Genomic DNA, 25,000 nt, shown 5'->3' on the forward strand with positions numbered 1-25,000 from the left:
AGCGAAACTCTCCCCAGTTTGACACAGTACTTTTTAAATACAGATGACATCATCCATGTTCTCGTTAAGAAAAAGTCAGTATATTTATGGATTGCTTTATAAAAGTTACTATAATACAATGGTACATAGTAACGAATTCAACAGAAAAATATGAACAAATATATACAGCAAGACACACCCACAACAAAACACCTTTTGTCAAAACAAGACTCAGTATATGATTTACCTGCACCAAAAAAACAAAAAAACAAAACAACGTTCATTTTCTTTAAAAGAAAAAAAAAGTACAAAACCTACATCTCAAAAAGCAGGGTCCCAAAGAAAGGGGGGGGGGGGCAACAGTAAAATATTTTATTGCAATTCCGACACCTAGAACCTTTTAAAGAAATAACCCCATAGTTAGTGGCAATTAAGGAGAAATTTTTCTTTTTAGGAAAAACAAAAATCCAGTTTTAGCTTTGCTTAAAATAAATTTTTAAGATTCCTACTGATTATTCTCCACAAGAATATGCCATGATCCCCCCCCCCAGCACTCTTAGTGTCATTGTCCAAGAACTCTTAATGCTCCTCTCCAAATTGCAAAAGGTCAATTTTTTTATTTATTTAGTTTTCTTGTTTTGGTACATAATTTACAGTAAGCTTGACACAAGCTGAAAACAATGCAATCAGCTCCTCTTAAATACGCCTCTGTTTTGAGAGTCAAGCTGTATTTTGTAGCAAACATGAAAAAAAGAAATGACAATATTCACATTAATAAATTATTTACAATCTTCGGAAGTACAAAGAAACGAAGGGGGGGGGGGGGGGGGGGGGGAAGAGAAAAAAGCAGATGCATGTTTCTACAAGAAACAATTTTTTGACAAGATCTGGATGTGTCTATATACAAGATGCACCTTTTTTATTCTATATGTATGTGTTGGAAATGCTCCCTGAAAAAATATCAAATGTTTCATTTAAAAAAAAAAAAAAAAAAAAAAAAAAAAAAATGAACAAAAAGTTTCTTCTGGTAGATAAGAAAATAAAAGCCCACCCTGTACAGTATAAACATTTTTAAAAGCCTTCTTACCCCCCCCCCCCCCAAGATGCGTGGATCGGTCGAAGACACAGGAGGGTCTTCGGAAGGTCAAGGCGTGATGAATGACCGGTTTTGAGGTTCTGATTGAGTACTAGGAGACATGCAAGCTACTGGCAAACAGTGCAGCCAAGTTACATGCTAACCCATTGTGCATTCGCAAAACAGAATAAAAGAATAAACTACAGCTAGCTTATGTACAAATAGATTCATGTTACAACTCATGTATAAAAAAAAAGGAAAAAGAAATGCTGCTATAATTGAAAACAAACAAAAAGCACTGGACTATACAAAGAATGCTACCGCTGTGGATCTGAAGCATTGCCTGGTCATGGCTGGGAGGTATTTCTGTGCCTGTAACAAAGAATATTGCAGGTCTGATATTGTTCTGCGCTATATAATGAATTAATGAATGAATTCCAGCTAAACAGCACAGGAATAACACCTGGATATCTTCCGAAGCCATTCATTTTAAACTCAGCCCTGTTAATTCATGTGGATTGAATTGCCCGTATTCATTTCATGTTCCTTTGTAATAAATCATGTTGATCACATGTATAAGGCATGCATTCATACCCTTACTAGCTCACCAGGGCATTGTGGGCAGGACTCACTCATGCATTATACAAACAAAAGTAAGAATGGATAATTTTGCAGGAGAAATAGAAAACGAAGGCAGGAATAATCGTGTCATTAATAAAGGAGCAAAGACTGCAGCAGGATTTTCTTTAATGCAGGAGCGCTTTTTCTTTAGTTTCCTAACCCACCCTGCAGATCAAGTAGGACCCCTGGTTACCCTGAATAATACATTCCAGTAAATTCAGAGAGGATAGTTTAGTGACTGCCGAGTTTATCTGTAGTGATTATTGACCTAGAATAGTGAATATTGCACATAAAAACAATAGCTATGTTTACACACACCTGTCGCTTTACACAAACAGCTGCATTCACTGTGATCTGTGCTTACTGCTCTACTGGGCAAACAGGAAAAAAAAAAACAATTCAATCCATTTTAGCCACAGGAAGCCGAGCTAGAGATCTGTTCAGGATTGAAAGGCTGTTTTTGGTGCTGAAAGTTTCATATTTGTAATACCAGACGTTAAGAGAAATTGTCAAAGGGCCACGGAAGTTAAGAGTCAGGTAAGATTCTATACATTTGAATGTGTTAAAAGTGCAAGTTCTCAGCCTGACCGAAGCTTCTTGCTTGTGCGTGTATTAAACCTTTGTCCGTTCAACCACTGTAGGTCTTTTCAATGAGCACGAGTTTACTGCACATGAGGATCATGCATAATAACACTTATTGAAGGAACTCTGCTGCAATAACACAGAGCCACCTGTAGAGGGAAGTAAAGGCTTTTAACTTTTAACAACCTTCTCTGAACTGTGGGCCACCTGTGATTTTAAAAAGAAGTGGGATGAAATAAATAAATAATGCTTCTGTGTACAAAGTGTTTTTTCTAACGATAAAGAACATAATTATCATTTAAGAGGCATGCTTATGTTTTATATTGGACACACACGCATTGCACAGCTCCAAAGGACTGGATTTATAAATTATAAGCCCGCTAAGAAGTGCCAAACGAATGAAAAAGGCCTATTTAAAAATGCAATCTGGAAAACCAAGCTGTGTATGAATCATCCTTCCCCCTACAGGAAGATGAAGGACTTGGGTTCTTCCACCTCCAGCCCTTCATCAATGCTACAGACAACAGAAATACCAGTCAGGTCTACCCACAGTGACGTCTTCAGATTCTGTGCAACTTCAAAATGAAAACCTAAAAATATATAATTCAGTCAACCTTACCACTACAGTTTCACATTATTCTCATTGTACAAAAAACACTCTGAAAGGAAAAGGTAGCAGCACTCGTAGGTGGAAGATACAGCGCAGGCACAGTGTCCCTGCATGACTGAGATTGAAGGCTTCCTGGGGACTGGGAGAAGGTGGGGAGGGAAACTAGTGTTGTTCTGCTGATAGCCCGGGGTGGAAAGTGGCACAAGAGCACCTGAAATCGTAAACAACAACGCTAGAGAGTCTGGACTCCCCTTCGTGTGCACCCGCTTGTCGACAAGCCCCAGGAGAAGTGCCATACGTTGGGGGTATAATCGCGTTTTTATTATTGTGGATTCTTGCTTCTTTTTGGCATAGTGCAACCTCGCCTGCATGGTGTGAAAGCGCTTCGAGAGGGAAGAGGGGAGAGGCGAGGATGCAGCACCCTCTCTCTAGTTCAGGGTCCCCCTGCAGTTCTCCGCTCCGCACAGACACGGGATCTTCACGTCTTCGATGGGGAACTTGTAATCGTACGTGATCTCCTCGTTCACGCTGATCTGCTGCCGGGAGTAAATGACAATCTTCTTCTGGGACTCCACTGTGATGACCTTGGCGTAGCAGTTGGGCTGCAAGAAAAAAAAAAAACACAACAGCATTAGGTGGTGTTGCTGTCATTACCACCATCACACTGACTGCGGCCCCACGTTTTACACTGTACACCCACTAGATGGGGCTGCAGCACCTCAAGCTTCTCTCGGAACAATTCTTGAGCTGCTGCTGATTGCACAAGACAAGATCGAGAAAGGTCAACCAAACGCATGGAGTGACCTGGCAAACTCCACCCAGAACAGACGCTGAATACAAACCGCATTGGACTCACAAGGCTATTGAGTTGCATGGGGCCGTGCCTCGCAGCTGTCGAGCAAGGCAGTGGGGAGAGTGCCGAGAACGGTCTCCAGCCCCAACTTGGTTAATGATCACAGGGATCAATGCCTGCCCCCCCCTGGGTGTGGTACTCACGTTGCAGCTGTGGTTGATGAACCTGGCGAAGTTGCCACACTTGGTAGCATCGATGATGGTGTCGTGATCCACTCTGAACATGTAGCTGCTCCCGATGCCCTCATCCTCGTAGCGCTTCTCTCGCATGTCTGCAATCACCTGCAGGAGACAGAGCCCATGACATCACAGCGCTGGAGAAATCCCTCGCCAGGAGGGTGTGTGTAAACCAGCTGCCCTCAGCACTGTGCCCAAGAGTCCAGGGTGTTGTGCCCTGCAATGCTGGTGCAGTGTTACAGCAACTGGAGCCGTTACAACCTACCGCTTTGTGCTCAATGCAATTTTAATGCTAAAAAGTAGATTGTACAATATGACTAAGGATGATTTTCTGCTTGTAGTTTGAATCACAATAAAAGCAACATGATATATATTAGCTAGATAGATAGACAGATAGATAGATAATTATTGAGGAAAAACAAATGCCTTATACCAGTTATTCAAATCAAACTATCATTAAATTTGCCTCCCACAAGAGGTCAGTAGATGCGTCACGGCTGGTGTTGGCGGCACCAAACCCTGCCTCCTACCTGTCTGATGTTCTGGCCCACATACTCAATCACCATCTCATCTGCGGCTATGGGCTCCATGGCAAACAGACCCCAGTCGTGGATGTGGCTTTTGCAGAATCTGATCTTCTTCTTACGGAACTGTCAGGAAATAAAAACAAATACATAATCATGACCCTGTTTTTGTTAGAGCAAGGCTTTAATTAAATCAGCACAAAACTAATAAAAGCACAACGCCCCTAGATCAGTGTTACTCAACTCTGTCCCTTGAGATCCATTCCAGTCCTGATCTTTATTCCAAGCAGGTCCTAAATCAGTGAATTGCTTCTTGGCAGGTTCAATTAACTATAATAATAATAATAATAATAATAATACTAATAATAATAGGGTCTGGCGCACCTTGAGCTGGTTGAACTTGAGCAGGTCACTGTCACAGCTGCCCGTGAAGGAGGACAGGAGGCGCCGCTGCTCTGATCGTCTCTCCGAGCCGGACCGGGTCGAGGCATGAGGCTGCGCTGGAATACTCATCCCCTGCGGAAACAAACAACCAAAAGTGTAAAGTGATCCGCAGCACGGCCCAAGTAAACTACAGCATTCGTTTGGCTTTCCAGTGCAGGCATGGGACCAGGGTTGGGGTTTTCCGATTCGAATTCTGATTCCTTTTTAAAATCAATCCCCGGTTCCAATTCCTTCGAAGGCAATTGGAATCGATATTTTAGGAGGCATAATAATTGTTGTGCTTGTTCAGCTGCTTTCATTTGAAGCCAGTGTAATTGATTAACGTGACTTCAACTGAAGTAATGCCACTGTGAGAAGCTCATTTACTCTTGTCCCAGCCCAGTAACACCTGTTCCTATTCAAGGGGAGTGCGGCCCTTACTTGCGTATCCTCAGGAGTCTCCTCTGTGACGGGACGGCTGCTGATGAGGTATTTGATTTTATCCTTCTTGTCAATTTTGTAGTAGCCCTCGCTGCGGGCGCACCCCGTCATGTGATCCCGCATCCCGTCATCCCGCTTCTTCTTCTTCACACTGGGAATTCTGGTAGGTGCACAGGAGTCAAGGAAAAACATGGACACTGCACACACTCAATCAAAAACGACAACCCCAGTCAAGCAAAACTACACAAACATTCACCGACAGCTAAACCAAACTAATTATTATTATCACTACCACTGCATTCCAACATCCAGCTACTGTAGAACACATTTTTGCGGTAAAAGAAAAGTGTCAATGCAAAACGATTGTTTTACTATTTGCTATATCTACCAGCGAAACTGCAATCAGTCTGTTCTGTGTGCTCTCTATTGTCGGTCACGCTGAAAGGATATGAGGATGGTGCACCCAGAGGGTGTCGTTCAGCCAGTCCATGCCATTGTCCTGCTGCAGCATCTTGTCGTAGGTGATGTGCAGGTGCCGCACGTCCTCCTCATCGATGCCGTCGTTCCAGATGTCGTACAGGATGGTCATCTCCTCGAAGTCGGAGCGCAGCCGGAACGAGGGCCTGGGGGGAGAGAAGTCCGGGCTGCGCAGAGCCAGCAGCAGCAGCTCCTCCTGTTTCCTCCGGTGTCGCCGAGTCAGCTGCCTGCAAGGCTTCTGCACCAGCTCCTCCTCCTCCTCCAGCTCCTCCTCCGCCAGCCTGTTCTCCAGCTCCTGGAACGGGACCTTGTCCAGAACATCTGCCTTCCCCAGCTCTTCCCTGAAGTCCAGGGTGATTGTCGAGGGATCCCCGACAAAGAAGTCCCTAACCTTCATCTCACCTCCAGCGTATTCTGTCTTTGTGGTATCCAGAGACAGAAAAGGTGGGGAAGAAACCTTTTTCGTTTTTGGCCGCCCTGGTTTCCTCTTGGGAAGGGTGGCTACAGGAGGGGTTGCCTCGTTTGGCACGCTGGCTGAGGTGGGCTTAAGCTCCGAAGCAGGAGGGCCAGATGGGGGCAGCTCAAAGTCCTTGGGGAAGCCGGATGGAAAGGGGGCAGTGATCGGCACCAGGGGGATCGTGCAGTTGAGGTTGATCAGGGGAGACACACTGGATGGCTCCTTGAACAATGTTCTCTCCTCCAAGCTGTCGAAGGAAGCTTTCCTGTGAATGGGGAGGCCAGAGGCTGCAGCGGCCGCCACAGTGGCGGGGTCAGGGAAAGTTGGGGTGAAGGTGAAATCCCTCCCTGGAGTTCGGGGGATCCCACTGCTGACGCCCGGGGACTGCGAGGTGTAAGAGAAGGGGCTGCAGGGGATGTGGGGAGAGCTCAGAGTCAGGCTGTTCCCAGTCAGAGGCGCGTCACTGCCTGGTGTGGCCGGGATCATCTCCGTGCTCTGGGATTTTCCCAGACCCATGGGGGCTTTGCCCATAAACCCCCGGCCCGGTGTCCTCGGAAGGTCCTCCTCGACCGGCAGCTTGCCGATGGCCGCAAGCTCGGGAGGAAGGGAAGGGATCTCTTTGCCCGGGGTGGGAGGGAGGGCAGGAGCGAAGGAGGAAGGCAGAGTCTTGGGTACAGGGACCTCAGGGTCGGAATGCGTGCAGATCTCCCGGCCGGGGGTCCTGGGGAGCCCATCCTCCTCCTCCACGGAGGGGGAGGAGAACTTGCTCTTGAGCCGCACGTCCAGGTCGCTGTCGCCTAGGGACCCCGTGGGAGTCGGGGGCCTCAGATTCCCAAGGTCCTCAGGGGGCTCGGCCCTCGAAGCCTCCAAAACTGCAGGCTCCATCTCGATGTCAGGGTCAGACTCCTCTGCGAAACAAAAGGAAATAATGAAGAAATATATTAAATGATAATTTCTTTAAAAAACATCCATGATCTTTAACTAAAAAAATTTTTTTTGAACGGTATTTATAAATTCAGCGACTGAGTAATAAATAATAAACTATCAGTTAAGATATGAAACCCAGGGCTGCAGACCTTTCCATCAGAATGTTTCACTATTACGACAGTCAACTGTATACATTTGCTTAAGCATATAATTAAATACTAATTGGTACAGCAAAGCCCTCTTTCCAGCTCAATAAACCAGTGGAACTGCTTGCGTACCCAGAAGTCCTTTGGGGGACGGAGGCCTCTGATCGGGCTCCGGTTCACTGGCTGCTGTTTCATCCGCTATGGATTCTGCTTCCCGTTGCCGTGTCTTTAATTCGCCCTCCTCCACTCTGTCTTTTCCCCGGGTCTCTCCCTTTGATTCATCCCTGACGGAGCGCGCTGCCGGCTCCTCTGACCTGGCCTCTCCACCCAGGTCCTCCACATCGATATCCTCCTCTGCGGGGGGCTCTGCAGCGGTGGGGGTGGCCGACTTGAGGTCAGCCTGCTCCTCCAGCTCCACTTCTTCCTCGGACTCTAAAAGGAGGAGCGCTTTCTCCTCCTCCTCTTCCTCTTCTTCATCGTCCTCCTCCTCCTCCTCATCTTCCTCCTCCTCATCTTCCTCTGAGCTACTTGCATATTCAGAGGAATCTTCACTTTCCGATGATGACTCGAGTTCAGCTTTAGAGGAGAAGATGCTTTCCACTTCTGTGGTGATAAATAAATATATGTACAAACCTCCAACACTAAACAAATGAAACAGAAATATGAACCTAATCATATGTATAATGGTATTCTACTCAACAAGTTATTGACTGTTTCACTGAATTACTGGATTTTAAATCAAGATCATCCTTACAGATACATTAGATTTCTAAAGTGAACACCTTCTGTAGAAATACGTATATGATTCTAGGCTATATCTATGCATCTAAGTTTGTACTTAATCATAACCTGTAACTACATTTGAGCAGAATTTGAAGCTTGTAGTAGAACGAAATGAAGGCTCGACCGTGTGGAAGCTGGTCTTGTGCGTGTCCCGAGACCAGAAATAATCTCACCTTCATCCGCAGAATCAGGTTCTATTTCTCTGACTTCAACGTCATCATCTTCATCCTCCTCGTCTTCGTCGTCATCGTCATCTTCATCACTCTCCTCCTCCTCCTGTAAAGCATCTACACATTCAGATTCTGTTGCCTGGTTTCTATCACCTCTCCACATGCGCAACCAGGCACAACTAGATTAGCTGTTTACGTCTACAGGATGATGTTAGCATTGTTAGCAGAACAGCTCGGAGGTATAGAGGGACAAAGTGAAGTTGTCTTCACCGCTCGTAGGGTTTTCCTTTCCTAACTGTTATTAGAAAGACTAACATTATGCTAGCACTAGCCTCTCATTCAGAGAGATGTGAAAGCCAATCCTCACCTTGTCCGATGACAACTTCTCGGAAGCCTCGTTGTCATCTTGCTCTTCCTTTTCCGAAGATGATTCCTCCTCTTTCCCGGAAGTCTCCTCTTCCTCCTCCCCTTCGCTGTCCAGCTCCAGCGGTCTCGCGTGCCGCCGCCTGACTGCCACCACGTCCATGTCCTTTTTGGACACGTCCGAGGCCAGGTCAGCCGCATCCCTGTCCCGCTCTGACTCTGGGGGACACAATGGGGAGAGGACAATGAGTCTCCACGGCAGTCAGATCCTTCTGAATACGGGGCATTGAGCAAGCCATGGCGAATTCACACATCACAAACTACATCTTCAATATCGTTTGAAAAGACTAGGTCACTGTGATACTTGTACACCGCAATCCCAGAATCACTTCCAAAACTGTAAAAGCAGTACAGCAAGGATGGATTTTTAAAAAATAATTTAACATAGATCAGAGGGGAATCTGGGGGTGCCTAAAAGTGCAGGGGGAAAGCCGCCCAAGAGGTGTAGTGTGCAGACAGACTCGTCTCAATTGAGATGCTACGGCTGGGCCCTAACCTTCATCTTCCAGCTCGTCGTCTCCCGGAGTGGAGGGGCGGACTCGTTTGGGATCTCCGGTGGAGGCGGGGTCCGGAGGCTCTTTTCTCTTCACCTGAAACAAATACCGAGAGCAGCTATGAACCAAGATGACCTCGCATCTCCAACTAGACCAGAAAGGGGTCCTTACTATCAGTATCCGAACGGGACTGGAAACATTTAACGTAGGGTTTACATAACAGCTTAAGAATAAATAGAGAACTAAAACAATCTGTCGATCCAGCAAAAAACTCCAAAGGCAATCTTCATTCTGTAGGCAAGGCAATTCAGGATGTAACTTTTGTGGTAGAGTTACACAATCCTGTATTGCACAGCCAGATCCAGACCTTTGTGTTTCTGTGAAGTCACGTGAGCATAAGAACCCAAGGCAGGGGGATGCAGCAGAAGATTACTCAATCAGATCACTTCCTTGGTACAATTTACAAACAGCCTTACTTACGGAAGTGTCTTGCATGAAGTGTCTATTGATGCTGTTCGCAGTATTACAGTGTGTTTGTACTGTACCTTGAAGGAGGGCAGGCGGATGGCCCCGCGTAAGCCGATGCCCAGACCGATGCCCTCGTACCCGAGCCCCTCCACCTTGTTCCAGTTCTCCAGCAGGCTGGATGTGACGGGCTCTCTGGGCTTCATCTTCTCCTTGTCCTCTTCCTTCACTTCGCCCGACTTCACTGGGGTCAGAGAGGCCTGGGGGCGAGGGAGCAACACATATCAAAAGCACGCTTAGACATGCAAAACATTCTGTGGTGTCTATGCAACCAAATCAAAATTCTACTCCTGGAATACATTCACTGAACATTCTGAAAAAAATCGAATCAAATAAACGGAAACAGAGATTGTTCACAAATGTGGGAGGTTCTACAAATAATCTATCCTGGATTAATTTCAGCATGAATATTAATACCTCCTTCAAAATGATCAACAAAACAAAAAGTGAATAGTAAATAGAAATAAAATATTAAATACAAAAATATACATAGCTTACTTTTTGCACTTTTTTTCCTAATAAAAACACATCTTTTCAGTCTTTCTGACTTGAGGAAGACTAGCAGTGTTTTTATAGACATATTATTACAAAACTATTCCAAATACGAGCGCTCAAAGGAAGTGAACGTTCTGAATACTACCCGGTTTACTATTAGAAAGAGCTCTGTTAGCGGTTTACAAACGCATTTTGACTGGGGAATAAACTAGTTTGATTACCTTCTTGAGTTTCAATTCTACATGGGCTTGCTTTGTAGACATTACAGTAATGCTATAGAGCTCAAGATATCCTCCATAGCACTCCACTGGGGATTTCTTTCCAAAGAGTCTACAGCAAAAATAAAGGACCACCACCCCCTTCTAGACTGATCCAAAATAATAACACAAATTCCAATTCCATGTACATAAAAAAATTCCTATAAAAGGACACAGATAGTCCCAAGGCTCAACCCTTGCTGCTGATCCTCAGTTAACATTGAAACTACGAACGCAGATACAAACTGTGCAGCATGTTGTGGGAGCAGGACTGAAGCCACTGCCCTGTGGGTAGCTGCAGGCTCTATAAACCCACCTTGGCTGAGCGCTCTTTCTTCTCCCACCACTCGTCAAAGGCTCTGAACGCCACCACTTCCACCATCTTCCGGTTCAGGTCCCTCTTCATGATGGCCTTTAGCTCCTTGACAATGACCAGCAACACTCCGTCCACCGTAGCCTTGTGGGGGTCCTCCTTCTTGGGTTCGTACCCGGGTGGGGGCACCGAGGGGTTGAATTTAGGCAGGGGGGGCCAGGGTTGACCGTGGGCCATGTTGGTCGCCCCCGCTGCTGCAGCTGCTCCCATGGAGAAGGGCCGGTAGGGGGGGAGGTTGGTGAACTGCATGCCCCCCCCGCCCATGAAGGGAGGGTAAGGGTACGCCCGCTGGCCCTGCATCATGCGACTCAGCATCTGGGTCTGCATCTGGAAGGACATAGACATGCCGCCCCATGGGTGCCCCAAGCAATTCGCCAAGTCCATCTGCATCATGGGCACCATGCTGGGAGCGAAGGGGTGCAGGGGGTGAAGCATGGGGTGGAGGGGTGCCCCCGGAGGAGCAGGCAGGGGAGGCGGGGGCACAGTGACGGCCGGGTGGGTCGGAGGGGGAGGCAGAGGGGGAGGAGGCAGCGGGAATCCCCCCTGAGGGGGGAGCGGGGGGAATCCTGGGTGAGGAATGGCGATGGAAACTGAAGAGTTGACCACGATGGATTTGTCTCTACTCGAGTTGGGCGTGCCGGGCATCTCGTCTTCCGATATCTCCATGTCTTCTCCTGAAGAGTGGTGATCCTGTTGAAAAGGAGACAGAGAGAAAAAAAAAAATTCCACCCAAGTTAGTTAGGATAATAACGTCTAAAATCAAGACACATTGTTTTTGACATCATTGTCTTCTCACACCGCTATGCACTGGCAGATATTCTAACCAGATGGGGCCCTTTTGAGACCAGCTTTCTCCACTCCTGGGTTCAATATGTTTCCACAGGATCAGAAATCACAGTTTTATAAATGTCATGACAAGGCATTCATTATATAGAGAGATGAACAGAGATCATTTTCATAAGCCGCTGAACAGAAAACCATAACAAGGCCCCGTCCACAGATTACTAAAATAACATTACTGCTACGATTATTATAAAATTATTTGAAGGACACGATCAAGAAACTTATTAGCTGTGACTAACACAAAAAATAAATGCCTGCTACCAATTCAGAATTGCACTGTGTGTTTGAACCATCCTCCTAACTTTGCCCACCAGCCTGCTTTATTTTCAGCTTGGCAGCAAATTCACAGTCCATTGCTCTGTCCTCCGTTAAAAACGACTGGAGCTTGACTGGTGCTCCATTACACACATGTCCTCATCTTCTTAACCATCACAGCATCAATGAAAGCAGTCGACAGAACGACATGCTATTAGAATGAAGGGTTAGGCTTGGCATTGGCATGCTTGTGGCAGCCACATATCTGCTTGAGCCCAAACCCAAAGGCGAGTAAACGGTCTGGAAACTCCATAGAGCTTGGCTCTGTTGATCAGGAGTATCACAAGTCCTCTAGTGATCTCATTTACCCTCCAGCATTGTGATGCTGTCATTCATTCTCAGATCCCAATGAACCACTCCGAGGGCTTGCCAATATTCATGACTAGAGATCAAGAGATCACCTGTGAAAATACTTGGGGGTCCTCATGCCGGCAAGCAGCACTTCCCATGAGTGTGAAGTACAAATATGCCTAGTAGATGTGTCATGTGTCACAGTGTGAGCTGCAATGCTGTGTTCACTGGACCCCAATGTAAAGTACACTCAAGACCCAAGAATTTGGAAGCCAGGGGCTGTAGTTGTCTGGAATTCTGGTCTACATACTTGAAGAGTCTTTATATTCAGGTTTTTAACATGCCTACATTGTAATGTCAATGCAAGCGGGGTTTTTAATACAATGGACTGTGTGTGTCATTAAATGACTAAATGCAAAATAATTGAAGAGGTCCACGGTATACATCAACAGCCACAGTACTAAACAAAACTGCTAAACAGGATGTATAGTCCATTTCTTTTGTAGGATGCTTGTGTGAAAGAAACACTAAATTATAGGCTACAGTCAATTTATTTTTTCTTTCCAAAAACATGCAGTTCCTTTTAGCGAATTTAACTTCTAACCCAGATCTGGAGCCATTTCCTGTTTTTTGGGTAATAAAACCTTCACCGGCTATAAATACTAGAGTTTTCTTCTGCATACAAGACCAATCCCACTTCCACTTCTCCCTGTCAGTCAACTGTTTCCCTCTACCTACTGGAACTGCATTATAATGATAAAAAGGTCACTCGTTATTCACCATTCAAATAATCAGTCACAGACTACAAACACACTTCTTCTACATGGACCCAATGAGGCCATTCAATCACTTTGATCATCACACATCAAAGACATGCAAATTAGACATTATACAGCATGTTACTACTGTCATTTTTCTTAGTTTAAGCCGGTTTAATTTATTTACTTTTAAGCCAAGGTGTTTGTAAGCTCACTTGTCTAACTAACAGCAAGGAAGCAAAAATCTGTTTTGTGACTTTCTAAAGCAAGACGAAACAATGAGAACTGCACTTTATGCCCAGGCAGTGCAGGTGTATCTACCTACCAAGCACAGTGCGAATTGCCAGACAGATACAGGATTTTAACCGTTGTTAAAGCTTGCACTCCTCTGTTAGAGGGCTATACAGAAGTAAAAAAAAAAAGGAGGATCAGTCCAACACAAACATGATCCTGCCCACAATACGCACGGCCCACACTACGCACTGCCCTGCGCAGAAACGTTTCCAAACGAGTCAATGACGAGCGTGAAAGATCCATGCTATTATTAACTGCTCTGGGTAACGATGAACAAGAGAGTCTGGGCTAGGTTCCAAACTATTGCACTGGAGAAGAAAGGCTCTTCCAAACCCCAAGAGCAAGTATGGTTCACAGCAGGATTTCTTTTTTTATATAGATGTATAAATATATTTATATAGATGTAGATTAATGCAATGTTGCTTGGGACAGTGCATACTGCTATAGCAGACTGCCCTGTATGGTATAACAACCTTCAAAAGGAATTCATTTGCACAATACTCTGCGCCCAAGCAAGGACTGTATCTGGGCGCATGTATCCTGACCTGAAGCACTAGTGATCTGGTATAAGCAGTTCATTAGCTGCCTGGAGAGAGCATTGAAGACTCTGATCCCTGCAGGAGATCTGAAGACAGTGAGCATGCAGGCAGCTCCCGCTCAACAATCAGCTAATAAACATGAGCTAAAAAAACACAAGGCTCTTAGAGCGGTTATCTACTTGCCAATATAGAAAACAGAAAGCAATACCACAATGCTGAAATTAAAAAATAATCATAATAACACAACTGCAATGATATATCCAGTCACATACCGAGGATCATTATTCATCTTGGGGAATTGCTACCAAAGTAAAATTTAACTGGCAAAAATGAAGCAGTTCTCTACATGCAATTCAATAACTACTGTAGCAATTATTGATCCAGGACATGTGGAGAACAATAATAATAAAACTGTGAAAAGAAAAAAATACAAAAACAAAAAGAAACCTGACCACCAACCGTACTGACAGACTAACTGAATAAAAATGCAGTCCTCTGTTTTTATCTATGTAGTAATTTATAGTAATAAACCCTGGGGAAGTACAGGCGACACGCTGCCGTCTCCCCCGTCACGGGAGATGAGATGAGCTGAACACTGAATACAGACGAGCCCGGCTCTTTTGCATTGTGGTTAAGGCGCTTGCTTACATAAAGATGCGTTGGAATTCTCCCTGGCTTCAGTGTTTTAAACATCAGTGTGCATAAGAACTGCAACATTTACTACTGCGGAGCAATTCCACTTTTGTAGACATCTTACTGGAGCGACACAGACGGAAGCATCTCTTTTGTTGACGTCACAGCAAGGGGGGGGTTCTCTCATCCACAGCGACTGTGAGCCACCCAGGGCACTCTCGGTGTCAGTACGAGCACAGAGCCCTTCGAACAATGAGCCATTAGCATCCCAAACAGAGCTGAGCTCAATCCTCACTGCACTCAACTGCTGACAAGTCACTTTATTTCAATTAACCCTCTCCTGCTTCCTTTGCTGTGATCACAGCCTGTGGTGAAATCCAGTGACAAGATCTGGAATGCTGACCAGCAAAATCCATGCCTATTACTGCTAGCAGAGCTGGAATGTTGACAGCCTTGTATATTCCTATTGCTATCAGGGGGATTGTCTTCTGCAGCAGGTTGCATGCATATATTGAAGGATAATGAAGTAATAATGCATTTCGAACTAGCTTTGTGACATTACTGTTATATCCTTTGCATCCAGACTCTAGCCGAAGCCACTGCCAATAGGCTGCCCATACCTCTACTTCTTAATCTCTTTGTGAATCACTTACTGTTAATTTAGCTAAATATTACTAGCTCTGTGTAACAAGCAGAATTGTAATTGGCAGGAAATCTGTCGCACAGTGTCTCTGGGCATCGAGCCATGCTAATCTTTGTACAGTGGTAAGGGAAATGAAAATAATGAAATTAAGTACAAAATCTCTTTCTGTGCAGATGTGTTAGGCAAATCAAGTGAAAGCAACGCTAGGAGTAAACATGTGGTCATGGAAACAGCTCTCGAAAATGGAGGCTGGTTTTTACTTTGAAACTGTCTGAGGCTTTTCATAACCGCTGCTTTCTAATCGTGAACGACCTGAGAATTGAAAGTGAGACCGGAGACGATCTTTCCCCTCAGTAATCCGCTCTTCCTCTGCCAGTTCCTCTCCCTCGCTGTTTTCACTCTGCTTACAAAACACAAGCCTCAGACCTTTATCCACTGCCTGTTTTCTACACCAGTGTGCCAAACAGGCAAACTGAATTACTTCCCCTGTTTACAAAAAAACTAAATTGAGACGCCCCTGCCAAAAAACAATGGGAGTGATTAACATTAATCTTGGATGACCAGAAAGACCCGTATTTTCATTACATTTTGCAATTTAGACTGCCAGACAGCGTTCTCGATCTGTCTCTAAAGAGCACTGTGGAGCTGTGCAAGTCTCTTCTGCCTATAAGAACACAGAGTACACACAAAAGGTACAGCCTGATTTGGTTAAAGGCCTACACAGTTTACATTCTCCAGCAGTGCATTTCACACCTTTGCAGTTCGCAGCAGCCACCTGTCTCCAGAACAGACTGCTGGTAGAGAATGCACAGAGAATGGTTCTGGGGCCCCAGAGTGGGGCTGGTTGATCTGGGGGGGGGGGGGGGATTAAGTGGCACAGCGGGCGAATGCAGAAGGGTGGGCTCACAACACTGCAGGTTTGGTATTGGGTGACTAGTAATGGAATGTAATTTTTACTCAAGTGGTTTATTCCATTAAATCAGTGATTCTATTAATGTTTTTCACCGTAATTTGGGAAAATAACCATCTCTCTGTATCAAATACTTTTACAAACTGTACATGTGCCGTAAGTCCCAACAACTAGAGCACTAAATAAGGAAGAAAAACTGCAGTAGCCGAGCCACACACCCAGAATTGAAAGATCTGCTATTCAGGTCCCCAGCAGAGCTTATTCAAAGTTGGCTGGATTTTCGAAGAGCATTTAATTCTGAAATCGACAAACTGCATTTTAAACTCTTTGAATGTGATAACTGTGAACTGATGAAACGGAGAAGCTTCTGGATCCCTTCTCTACTGTACAAAGTGTTATATTTAACCAAATGAACGTTTTTTTTTTGTTTTGTTTTTTTTTTAAATCGGCTAAGGTAACATCTTTCAACCTAATTGTAAACCTGATGGACCTGTTTGAATGACATGGGAGTATTCACTAGGGGCTTGGTATCTGATTGGGAGGCCACAGTGTTTTTGATCTGCACCTGGAACACAGTGATCAGTATACTTGTTTAAATCAGAAACGGTTTTACTGCGCGGGCTGCATTTCCTGCACAGGGATGTGTAGAGGCCCCCCTGCCTGATTCCCCTTGCTTGTTACTTTTACTGCAGTCAAGCAGCAACAACAGCAGCACAAGGCTAATGTTTCTCTCCCTGAAAAGCTTTGCCTATGGATTGCAAACAAAGGATTTACATCCTGCTTTTGGTTAGATTGAAACCGGCCAGCCAACCCAAATCCTTCACTGCATGTCTTAAAAAAAGAAAAAGTCAATTTATCCCAGCTTAAAGATTGTTCTGGATCCTGAATTTGTACTCATGTACGTGGAATCATGAAAGAACCACGTTGCCTAGTTCCACAAAGATCTGACCCTTCCTAAGACCTGACTGGAGAAAGCAGGGTGATACGATCTGTCTTCCGGGAAGAACTTAAAAGGCATGCATGCAAAAAAAACCCCAAAAAACCCTGCTTTTCATTATTTACATTACAGTACACATTCAGCACTGTCTTACCTCCTCCATCTTCTCAGAGGTGGGGGTCTGGTCTCCAGATGCAGGCTCCTTCAGCTCAGAGGTGCCCAGCTGGTCGACGGGGGTGGCGCTGGCCTCCGACACGGCTCTGGAGTTGTGAAGGAGGGCGGCTGTGCCGGGGATGGGCTCGTCCTCATCTGAATCGGGCAGGGGGGTGGGACTGATGTCTTCCAGGCCCGCACTGGAGTGACGCGAGACGGGGGAGGTGCCCTGGTAGCTGGGCTGGGAGTTGCTGTAAGGAGGGATGGGGGAAAGTTGAGAGGAAGAGGAGGAGACGGGGCTGCCCTCCATGCGGACCTCGTTGTCCGAATCGCGCTCGCTGAGGAAGGGCAGCTTGGTCCTCTGCTCTTTCAGGAGCATCTCGATGCGTGAGTCCAGGCTGTTGTGCTGTATCTGCGACTCCAGAGTCGGGGTGCCGGGGGTCTCGCTCCTCTCGGGGGTCCGATTTACAGAGGTCGAGCTGGGCTGCTCGCCCACCAACGGGGTGTCGGGAAGGGGAGGAGTATTCGGCTTCTCCTTGACCGGTACAAAGTCAACCCTGCTGCTGCTGCCAAGAGCAAAGGGCTCTGCAGGAGGGGGGGCAGGCCTCCTGTACTCTCCTATGCTACTGGAAGTCTGTGGGAATAGCTGATCCACAGCGTGGGGGTACACAGGAGGAAGCGGGGGTGCCTGATAAGGAGAAAAGGCTGACTTGTAGTTACTCGTGTGACTAGTGGCCGGGGGGTGGGAGTAAGCTGCAGTGGGCTCTGCTGGTAGCGGATGGGGCTTAAAGTTGCTGGTGAACGAAGATGATGATGAAGAAGATGAAGAAGCATTCTGCTCTGAACTCCGGTAGGCTCCTGTCGTGTTGTGGACGTAGTGGCGCTCAGGCCGGCGGTTGTAGGCATCCTGGAATTTGGTTTCGTGCCTCCTGGGCTTGTCGGACCCGTAGTGGTACGAAGGGGTCTGCCTGCTGGAGTAGCCGGAGTCCTGTGAGAAGGGCGTCCCGCTGAGGCGGGGGGTGTGAGGCGTCCCCTGGGACTGCGGCGTGAACTGGCTGTATGAGTTTGGCGTGTCCTGCCGGCTGGAGTAGGCAGTGTCCACGGAGAAGGGAGTGCTGCTGCTGGTGGGGGTGGCTGCGCTCCCCACCGATGCCGTGCCGCTCTCCGTGGGCCGCTGCAGGGCAGGCTTCACGGGGTCGCTGGCCTAGAGGAAGCAATGGAAAGCATGAGAGGGTACTGCACGCAGAACAAGTGGAACCCTTCTTAGAACTAGATGGAAAGAAGATAAGTCATGGGAAGACACAAAGCTTGTTTGCTTATATGCAGTGTTACCTATGGAGTAGGGCAGCAGTTGCTATGCAGTTTCATTTCAAAAAGGGAATAATTTTACACCCCATTGAGTAGCACGTAGCATTTTGAGCCACTGCAGGTTTTCTTGTGAGCCTTAACCATGCCTAATTCAGCTTGCACTGAAAATGTCTTAAATTGCCATACAATGCATTTAAAAAAGCGCTTAACTTTTTTTTCTCTAGCAATGCCTGACAGCATTTCATGAGGCTGGTAACCAGACAAAGCTCATGGATGGACACACACAGTGGCTCTACTTTGTTTAAAGCAAAGACTGTGCAATTCATCATGCACTAGCTTTATTCTACTGGGCTTTTCACTTGAGTTTATGCAATCAAATGTTAGGATTAAGCAATCATATTCAAAATAGGACAGACCTCAGCAGCACAGAGGTACACAGAGTAGATTTCAATTGCAATGTAAACTTTTTTTTTTTTTTTTAATTGAAAAGCATCATGACATTTAATCTGTATATGAGAAACTGCAAAAAACGTTAAGAAATAAATGAGTAAATGGCAACAGACTCACTCTCTAAACTTTTCATCTTGTGGTACCTAAAGGCTCACGATCTAATCCATGCACTCATGGTTGGTCCCATCAGCAGAGCCCTTACCTGCGGGGGGTCACTGACGCCTGGGGGAGAGTCCTCTTGGACAGGCTCGTTCCCCACAGGGAGCGTGCGAGGGGTGTAGAGTCCACTGACCAGGAGCTCGAAGTACCGCATGCGATTTTCACCTTGACAGACACAGAGAGAGGGCAGTCAAAGCACTTCCACCAACACCTAAACTGCACAGGAAGGCTCTGCTCCGTGCCGTGGTTCGAACTATCACTGCACACTAGAGGTTCTCTTAAAACGCAACCAGGTGAGCACCCCCGAGACAGAAAGAGAAATGCTACTTCAGCGACTTTAAAATGCACTAGACTTGTGTATGCAAGATGAGTCACAATCATGACTTAAGCTCACTGCAAGTTGCACACAGCATCCAAGCTTTCAGATGATATGGTTCACTATAATATGAAATCAAATGCTATAGCCTGAAACCTGTTACGAATCCAACTAGGAATTTATACAAAACAAAAAAGGGAAAATCCAAACAAATAAAAAAAAAAACTTCATTCATTTCCATAATGCAGTTTAGTGCATTGAGGGTTCCCTTTTAAAAAAAACACTCACTGGAAACATTATAAACATTATATTATCCCTCTACAACAGTGACATGTTTAATATTCATTCACAAGCACAGCGAAAAATGTTGAAAAACAGAGGTCAACAGGAACAACTCCTTGTATTGATGTTTTCATTGAGAAGAGGCTATGGGCTATCAATAATGGTGCAAACAGCAATTCAGTTATAATGAAAAAAAAAAATTTCAGTTGTGAAAAACACCAGTGCGAAATACATATTGCTACACCACTGTACTCTACCAAACAGCTCTAGTCGCTAGGAAAAGAGCCACTGTCTCTTTAAGAGGGCAGCCCTCAATTGTTATTATCCTAATACCACATCTGTAAAGTTTAAAGTGGTGTGAAGCGAGAGTTGCAAGCAGGAAAACACTCGTTACATAACACAAACTAACACATTTTGTTACAAACGTGTCAATATCTTGACAACTGCTTTTAAATATTTGTGATTTTCCACCAGTAAGTGCTCCGTAAATGAACTCCACAGTTGGCAGTCAAAATGATTCACTGTGAAACAAATTCCAGATTCTGAGGAATTTAAAGTTTCCACTGAACAGATATGCCATTTGAATTTGCTGTTGTTTGTGTGGTCTGTCTTCACATATAAACATGTACGATGTGTAGCCACTGATGCGTGGAGCACTGTCAGAACGCAACTATTTTGTCAACCACGGCACAACTCCACTCCTGTCTCCTAGCAACAGACAACATACTTGACTACACGTGACAGAGAAACAAGAAAATGAGACGTCCGATCAAAACTTGAACAAATTGACAGTTCTGAAGAGACGGGCCACCTGCGCGCTAGTATCGTTTAAACCGAAGGGCTTCGGGAACTCAAACAGCGCGGAGCCTGCGCCTTACCTTTGGTATCCAGCTCCACGTGGATGATGTTGCCCATGACTGAAGTCTTGTGCAGGTTCTGCACGGCATCTTTCGCTCCTTTAACCGAGACAAAGAGCACTTTCGCGATGCCCAGGTGCTTCTTATTTCTTGGATTGTACAAAATTTCCACTTGCTCGATTTCTCCGAATCTCTTGCACATGTCCGACAGAAAACCTTCTCTAATGTTATCGTTTAACTTCGCAAAAGTAACCTCCTTGGGCGGGACTGGTCCAACGTAACAGTCATCGATCTAAAAAAAAAAAAAAAAAAAAAAAAACACCGATAAGTGTTCAAAAATTGTTACGTGACAAAAATATATTGATACATACAAACTATTTTATTTTCCCCGTCGTTATCCAAATGAAACTTAATATGCACGATGCTCCCGGTCTGGCGTCTCATCGGGCAAGCTCACTCTAAGGGGGTGTGACAGCTTACCTTAAATTTAGGGACTGGCAGGTCCGTTTCCTTGTATTTGGTCCAAATCCGACCAATGCGGGGATCCCTCACAGAATCAACTGGTGGCATTCCTGGATTCTGCAAAAACATGGAAAAGCGTGATCGACACAGACAGAAACGTGACAGTATCTCTGACACAAGTATTTTATGTAACCAGGATAAATACTAAATATATATATATATATATATATATATATATATATATATATATATATATATATATATATATATATATATAAAAAAAAAAAAAAAAAAAAAGATTAAAACCTACTATCCCAAATTGGAATATGTATATTTGCTTGGCTGACCAAAAGACTCCGTGCATTTATAACTGAATGGTTACAGTCGTACAGTGACACTTTGATGCACCGTGTCAGCTGCTGCTGTAGACAGTTTCATGCATGTTGGCTACACTGTAGTGACCGCTGCAAACAATCGGCCATCTGCAACACGAAAGAAGCTTGATGTCTTATTTAGAGTTTTTACTCACGGGAATGCTAAACTGTACTCCATCGTAGCGGTAGAGCTTATGCGGTCCCTTTTTCAACGCGGGGTCAATTATCAACTTGTAACTTCTCCAGTGGTGACTTCGCTTCTCTCCAGAGCCGCCGACCGGGTGGCTGTGCTCCATTCCGTTCGCCAAACCTGCGGGAGAACAAGACGAGAAACATTACAAGCTCACCGCTGTATCCTCCGTGGCTTACAAACGCGAGCGAGTCGAGAATGAGGGCTGAGAAGCTGATCCCCATTACCGAAATAGAGATATGAGAGAGGGGGTTAAAAAAAAAAGACCCAGCTCACTTGAACTCGGCTGTTTTCTGTGCTCTTCATTTAACCTGGATCTTTCGCCAGGTCCAGACATTGCTTTGGTTATTCTAATCGTCTTTTTTTTTTTGCTACCAGAACGGCGAGATCGTTTACATTCCCCCCCGACTGCATTACATGGTTTTAAAGAATCCTGCCTCCTTTTTTTGCGAGCCAACACATATTGTGTGCCCCTGTTCGCCAATATACGACTCCCACAATACACCGCTATCAGCCTTTCTGCAAGCTAACCCTTCGTTCGGAATGCACATTCGCCACACGCAAACCTCTCCAAAAACGCAAACGCAACTGCGCCGCCAGTAACAGATCCAGAAGAACAAAAAAAAAAAAAAAAAAATCGACAAAGGAATTTTAAAATGCGCTCGAAAAAAAAGTCTCATGTCTATCCATTTAAGAAAAAAAAAACAAATTGGACTACAAAGCTTGGAATCTGCCGGGTACATTTACCCTACAAGCGGTGCCTCAAAACAAGATGGACAGAACCCTCAAGTTTTGGAGACAGTAGCAGAGGTCTAATTGCATTCCCCTCTAACATGGCTTGCATTTCGGCTCATTTTTTCATTCCAATATACCCACAGAGAGTTTTTGCTGGGTTACAATTCACATTTTAAAACGTTAAACGTGCGTGTAAAACAGTGGCTTTCGTTTAGTATTAAAAAGACAGTCTGTAACAGCCAATCAGAATGCAGCTTCCATTTTGCGTTCAGTGGCGTATCTCAGTAAAACATTTGATTTTATGTATTTGTTTTCTTTTGTAAACGTGTGATCCATTGTGATCAATGGCTGGGATTTTGCTGTGCTGGATCAATTGGCTGGTTAAGGCAGTTGGTTCCCCCGGCCAATCAGATTGAAGCTACCATTTTGACTGGTGTTAACAGAAGCAGCCCTGAAACATCCTCTACCAGACAGCAGGAGAGGCCAAGCGCACAGGCAGCCATTATTCTGCAATGGAATCAAATGGCCATTATGGGTTTCCTTTGTTCCAAAAGGGATATTTTTTCACTTGATTTCGGCATCTCTTTATGGACTATATCAGTGTGGTATAATGTTTGCCAACATTTTAAGGATTTGTGAAGAAGGAAGATAAAGTTTGGATTTTCTCCCTATGATTTTTGGAATCCATCTTTGTATATAACTAGGTCAAGGCACACCCTTATCTTGATAGCAATTTGAAGTCAAATCTAGATGAATAAACTGCTTCTTTTAGAATTTTGTCGTGAATCTATCTTGTTAAAGTGAAATAAAGTAATAAGTATGCAAATATGATTTTAAAATGCTAATTATTTGAAGTGCACACCAAAATGGCCAAATATAACAGCAATTTATATGTAAGTTTTTTGTTTATTTAAATATGTTTACATATTTTAAGGTGAACTTTATTTAAAAAGGGGAAACACTAAGCCTAATTAATTAGAGTAAGACTTCATTTAAAAAAATCGACATTTTAAAGTTTATCTGTCCTTTCTTTATCTCTTGTTGTCTTTTCAGTTCCTTCATTTGCATGCACTTTGTCTCTTCATTCACGTTAATGAAACAGAATGAGATCTGCTAAGGTTTCAACAAACAGAAAAGGTACACGCCGAGATTTTAAATGCTGAGTAATTGGCATTGCTAGTTTGTAGCACTCTGCCGAAATGTAGCTGTTCAGACAGACAATAACCACCCCCCTTGCAAAATATATTCTTGAGAAAAAAAAAAAATCACTTTGTCAAATTATAATTTATAAACACAATAGATGTCACACAATATGATTCTAGCAGCTGGTTTAACAGTAACTAATATCTTCAAAGCACTTTTTTAAATATATGTCAATCAAAAAGGACGAAGGCTAAAATACATCTAGATGATTATGCCTTTGAACTGAACACAATTCAAAAAGTCGCCTGATATACCTATGCTTGCTTTAAAATGAATACTATCAGCTATTGGTAAGGTAAGTGGATCTATTTGACCTTGCAGCAAGGGCAGGTTTTAATTATCTAGTTAACAAATAACTATATATATATATATATATATATATATATATATATATATATATATATATAAATCACACACACACAATTATTTTTGTAGGTTAAAGCTTAAATATATAGGAAGGGAGGTGAAAAATGGAATCTGCATAAATATTTTAGCATTGTTAAGAGTTACAATACATTAAAAAAATACATATTTACCTTAACATTTTGCTGAAATCTTTATAAATCAGACCTACAGGAAGAAAAAGAGAGACATTTTCATTACCACCTTCGTATCCCCCCCTCCCCCCCCCCCCAAAAAAAAAAACATGCCAGTGCATTTTTGTGAGGTGGTGTAAAGGATTGGGGGAGGGGGGGGAGCAGTTCTCCCATAAAACCAGCAACAACATTTTTTTTTTAACCCATCGCCCCTAATATCTTTATCAATAAAAATAATCCAACAGATTGCTAACACGGTGAACGTCAATGCCTGCCTAGCGTGGTTACAGAATCGAAACGCAGACATGTTTTCCCCAAAAGACTATGGAGTTAAATCAACATTCATTTTCGCTCTTCCTTTCCACAGCAGCCTGCTTGCTGATTCTCAAATTTTGGGTGTATGTGGACATTTTCCCCGTTGAAATCAGGACCCTGTTCATTGTTTGGACTAACAGAAAGAATCATATGCTGAAATGCATTTTATAGACCCATATTTCACAAAAAGTCTCTCAACAGCTTTGTAGTAGGCCAGTTTATCATTATGCCACACACACTAAACTACGTTTTATGCTTATCTATATAGGATTTTAAACACGTTATATTTGTTTTTGAGAAGAAAAAAAAGAAAAAAAAAACACATCTAAGGAGAGTAATGTTTTAGCCAAATTCCTGTCTTTTTACATGTATTCAGTTAAGTATAAAAAAAACTAATAGTAAATGTGTAAATTCTTACAATGACTACTTCAAATAATTCTTATAAGAACTACAATACTAATGATTGAAACAGTGTTTAGTGCGAGTACAGACAGGCTATTTATTCCCCTTAAAATGGTAATTAGAAACAATGTTGCAAGCCAGTCCGTTGATAATGGAAAACAAATAAAATCGATGGAAAACAATTTAATAAGATAGAAGCGTCTCAGGGATAACCTTTCATCTGTATTTCACCGTTAATATTCCGTGTTAGTTTTCTTCCTAAGTCTGCTTTAATGGCTTCTTTT

General features: G+C 44.1%; 2 protein-coding genes across 3 annotated transcripts in view; both read right to left on the bottom strand.

The window, feature by feature from the left end:
- The window catches only part of LOC121307714 (zinc finger CCHC domain-containing protein 8-like), a 5,674-nt gene extending 5,617 nt beyond the window's left edge, over positions 1 to 57 (bottom strand). The window contains exon 1 of the mRNA XM_041239966.1: positions 42 to 57. Coding sequence (XP_041095900.1) covers positions 42 to 57 — 16 coding nt within the window. The remainder of the gene's footprint in view (positions 1 to 41) is intronic.
- A 41-nt stretch (positions 58 to 98) lies between these two features.
- On the bottom strand, positions 99 to 24,990 carry setd1ba (SET domain containing 1B, histone lysine methyltransferase a). Of its 2 annotated transcripts, XM_041240020.1 has the most exons (19): positions 24,930 to 24,990; positions 24,000 to 24,033; positions 21,491 to 21,645; positions 20,980 to 21,078; positions 20,521 to 20,791; positions 19,088 to 19,209; positions 17,129 to 18,331; positions 10,755 to 11,501; positions 9,707 to 9,886; positions 9,164 to 9,257; positions 8,612 to 8,826; positions 8,248 to 8,350; positions 7,424 to 7,894; positions 5,735 to 7,126; positions 5,285 to 5,451; positions 4,805 to 4,936; positions 4,427 to 4,546; positions 3,864 to 4,001; positions 99 to 3,469 (listed from the first exon to the last, which is right to left on the bottom strand). In XM_041240020.1, exons 3-19 carry the CDS (start codon positions 21,629 to 21,631, stop codon positions 3,296 to 3,298), a joined length of 5,769 nt encoding a protein of 1,922 aa, XP_041095954.1. In that variant the 5' UTR covers positions 21,632 to 21,645; positions 24,000 to 24,033; positions 24,930 to 24,990; the 3' UTR covers positions 99 to 3,295. The 2 variants fall into 2 exon arrangements, with proteins under 2 accessions (XP_041095954.1, XP_041095953.1); XM_041240019.1 differs by lacking the exons at positions 24,000 to 24,033; positions 24,930 to 24,990 and adding an exon at positions 21,802 to 23,801.
- Between the last annotated feature and the right edge of the window lie 10 nt (positions 24,991 to 25,000).

Source organism: Polyodon spathula, chromosome 58 (genome assembly GCF_017654505.1).
Source record: "Polyodon spathula isolate WHYD16114869_AA chromosome 58, ASM1765450v1, whole genome shotgun sequence".
NCBI lineage: Eukaryota > Metazoa > Chordata > Actinopteri > Acipenseriformes > Polyodontidae > Polyodon > Polyodon spathula.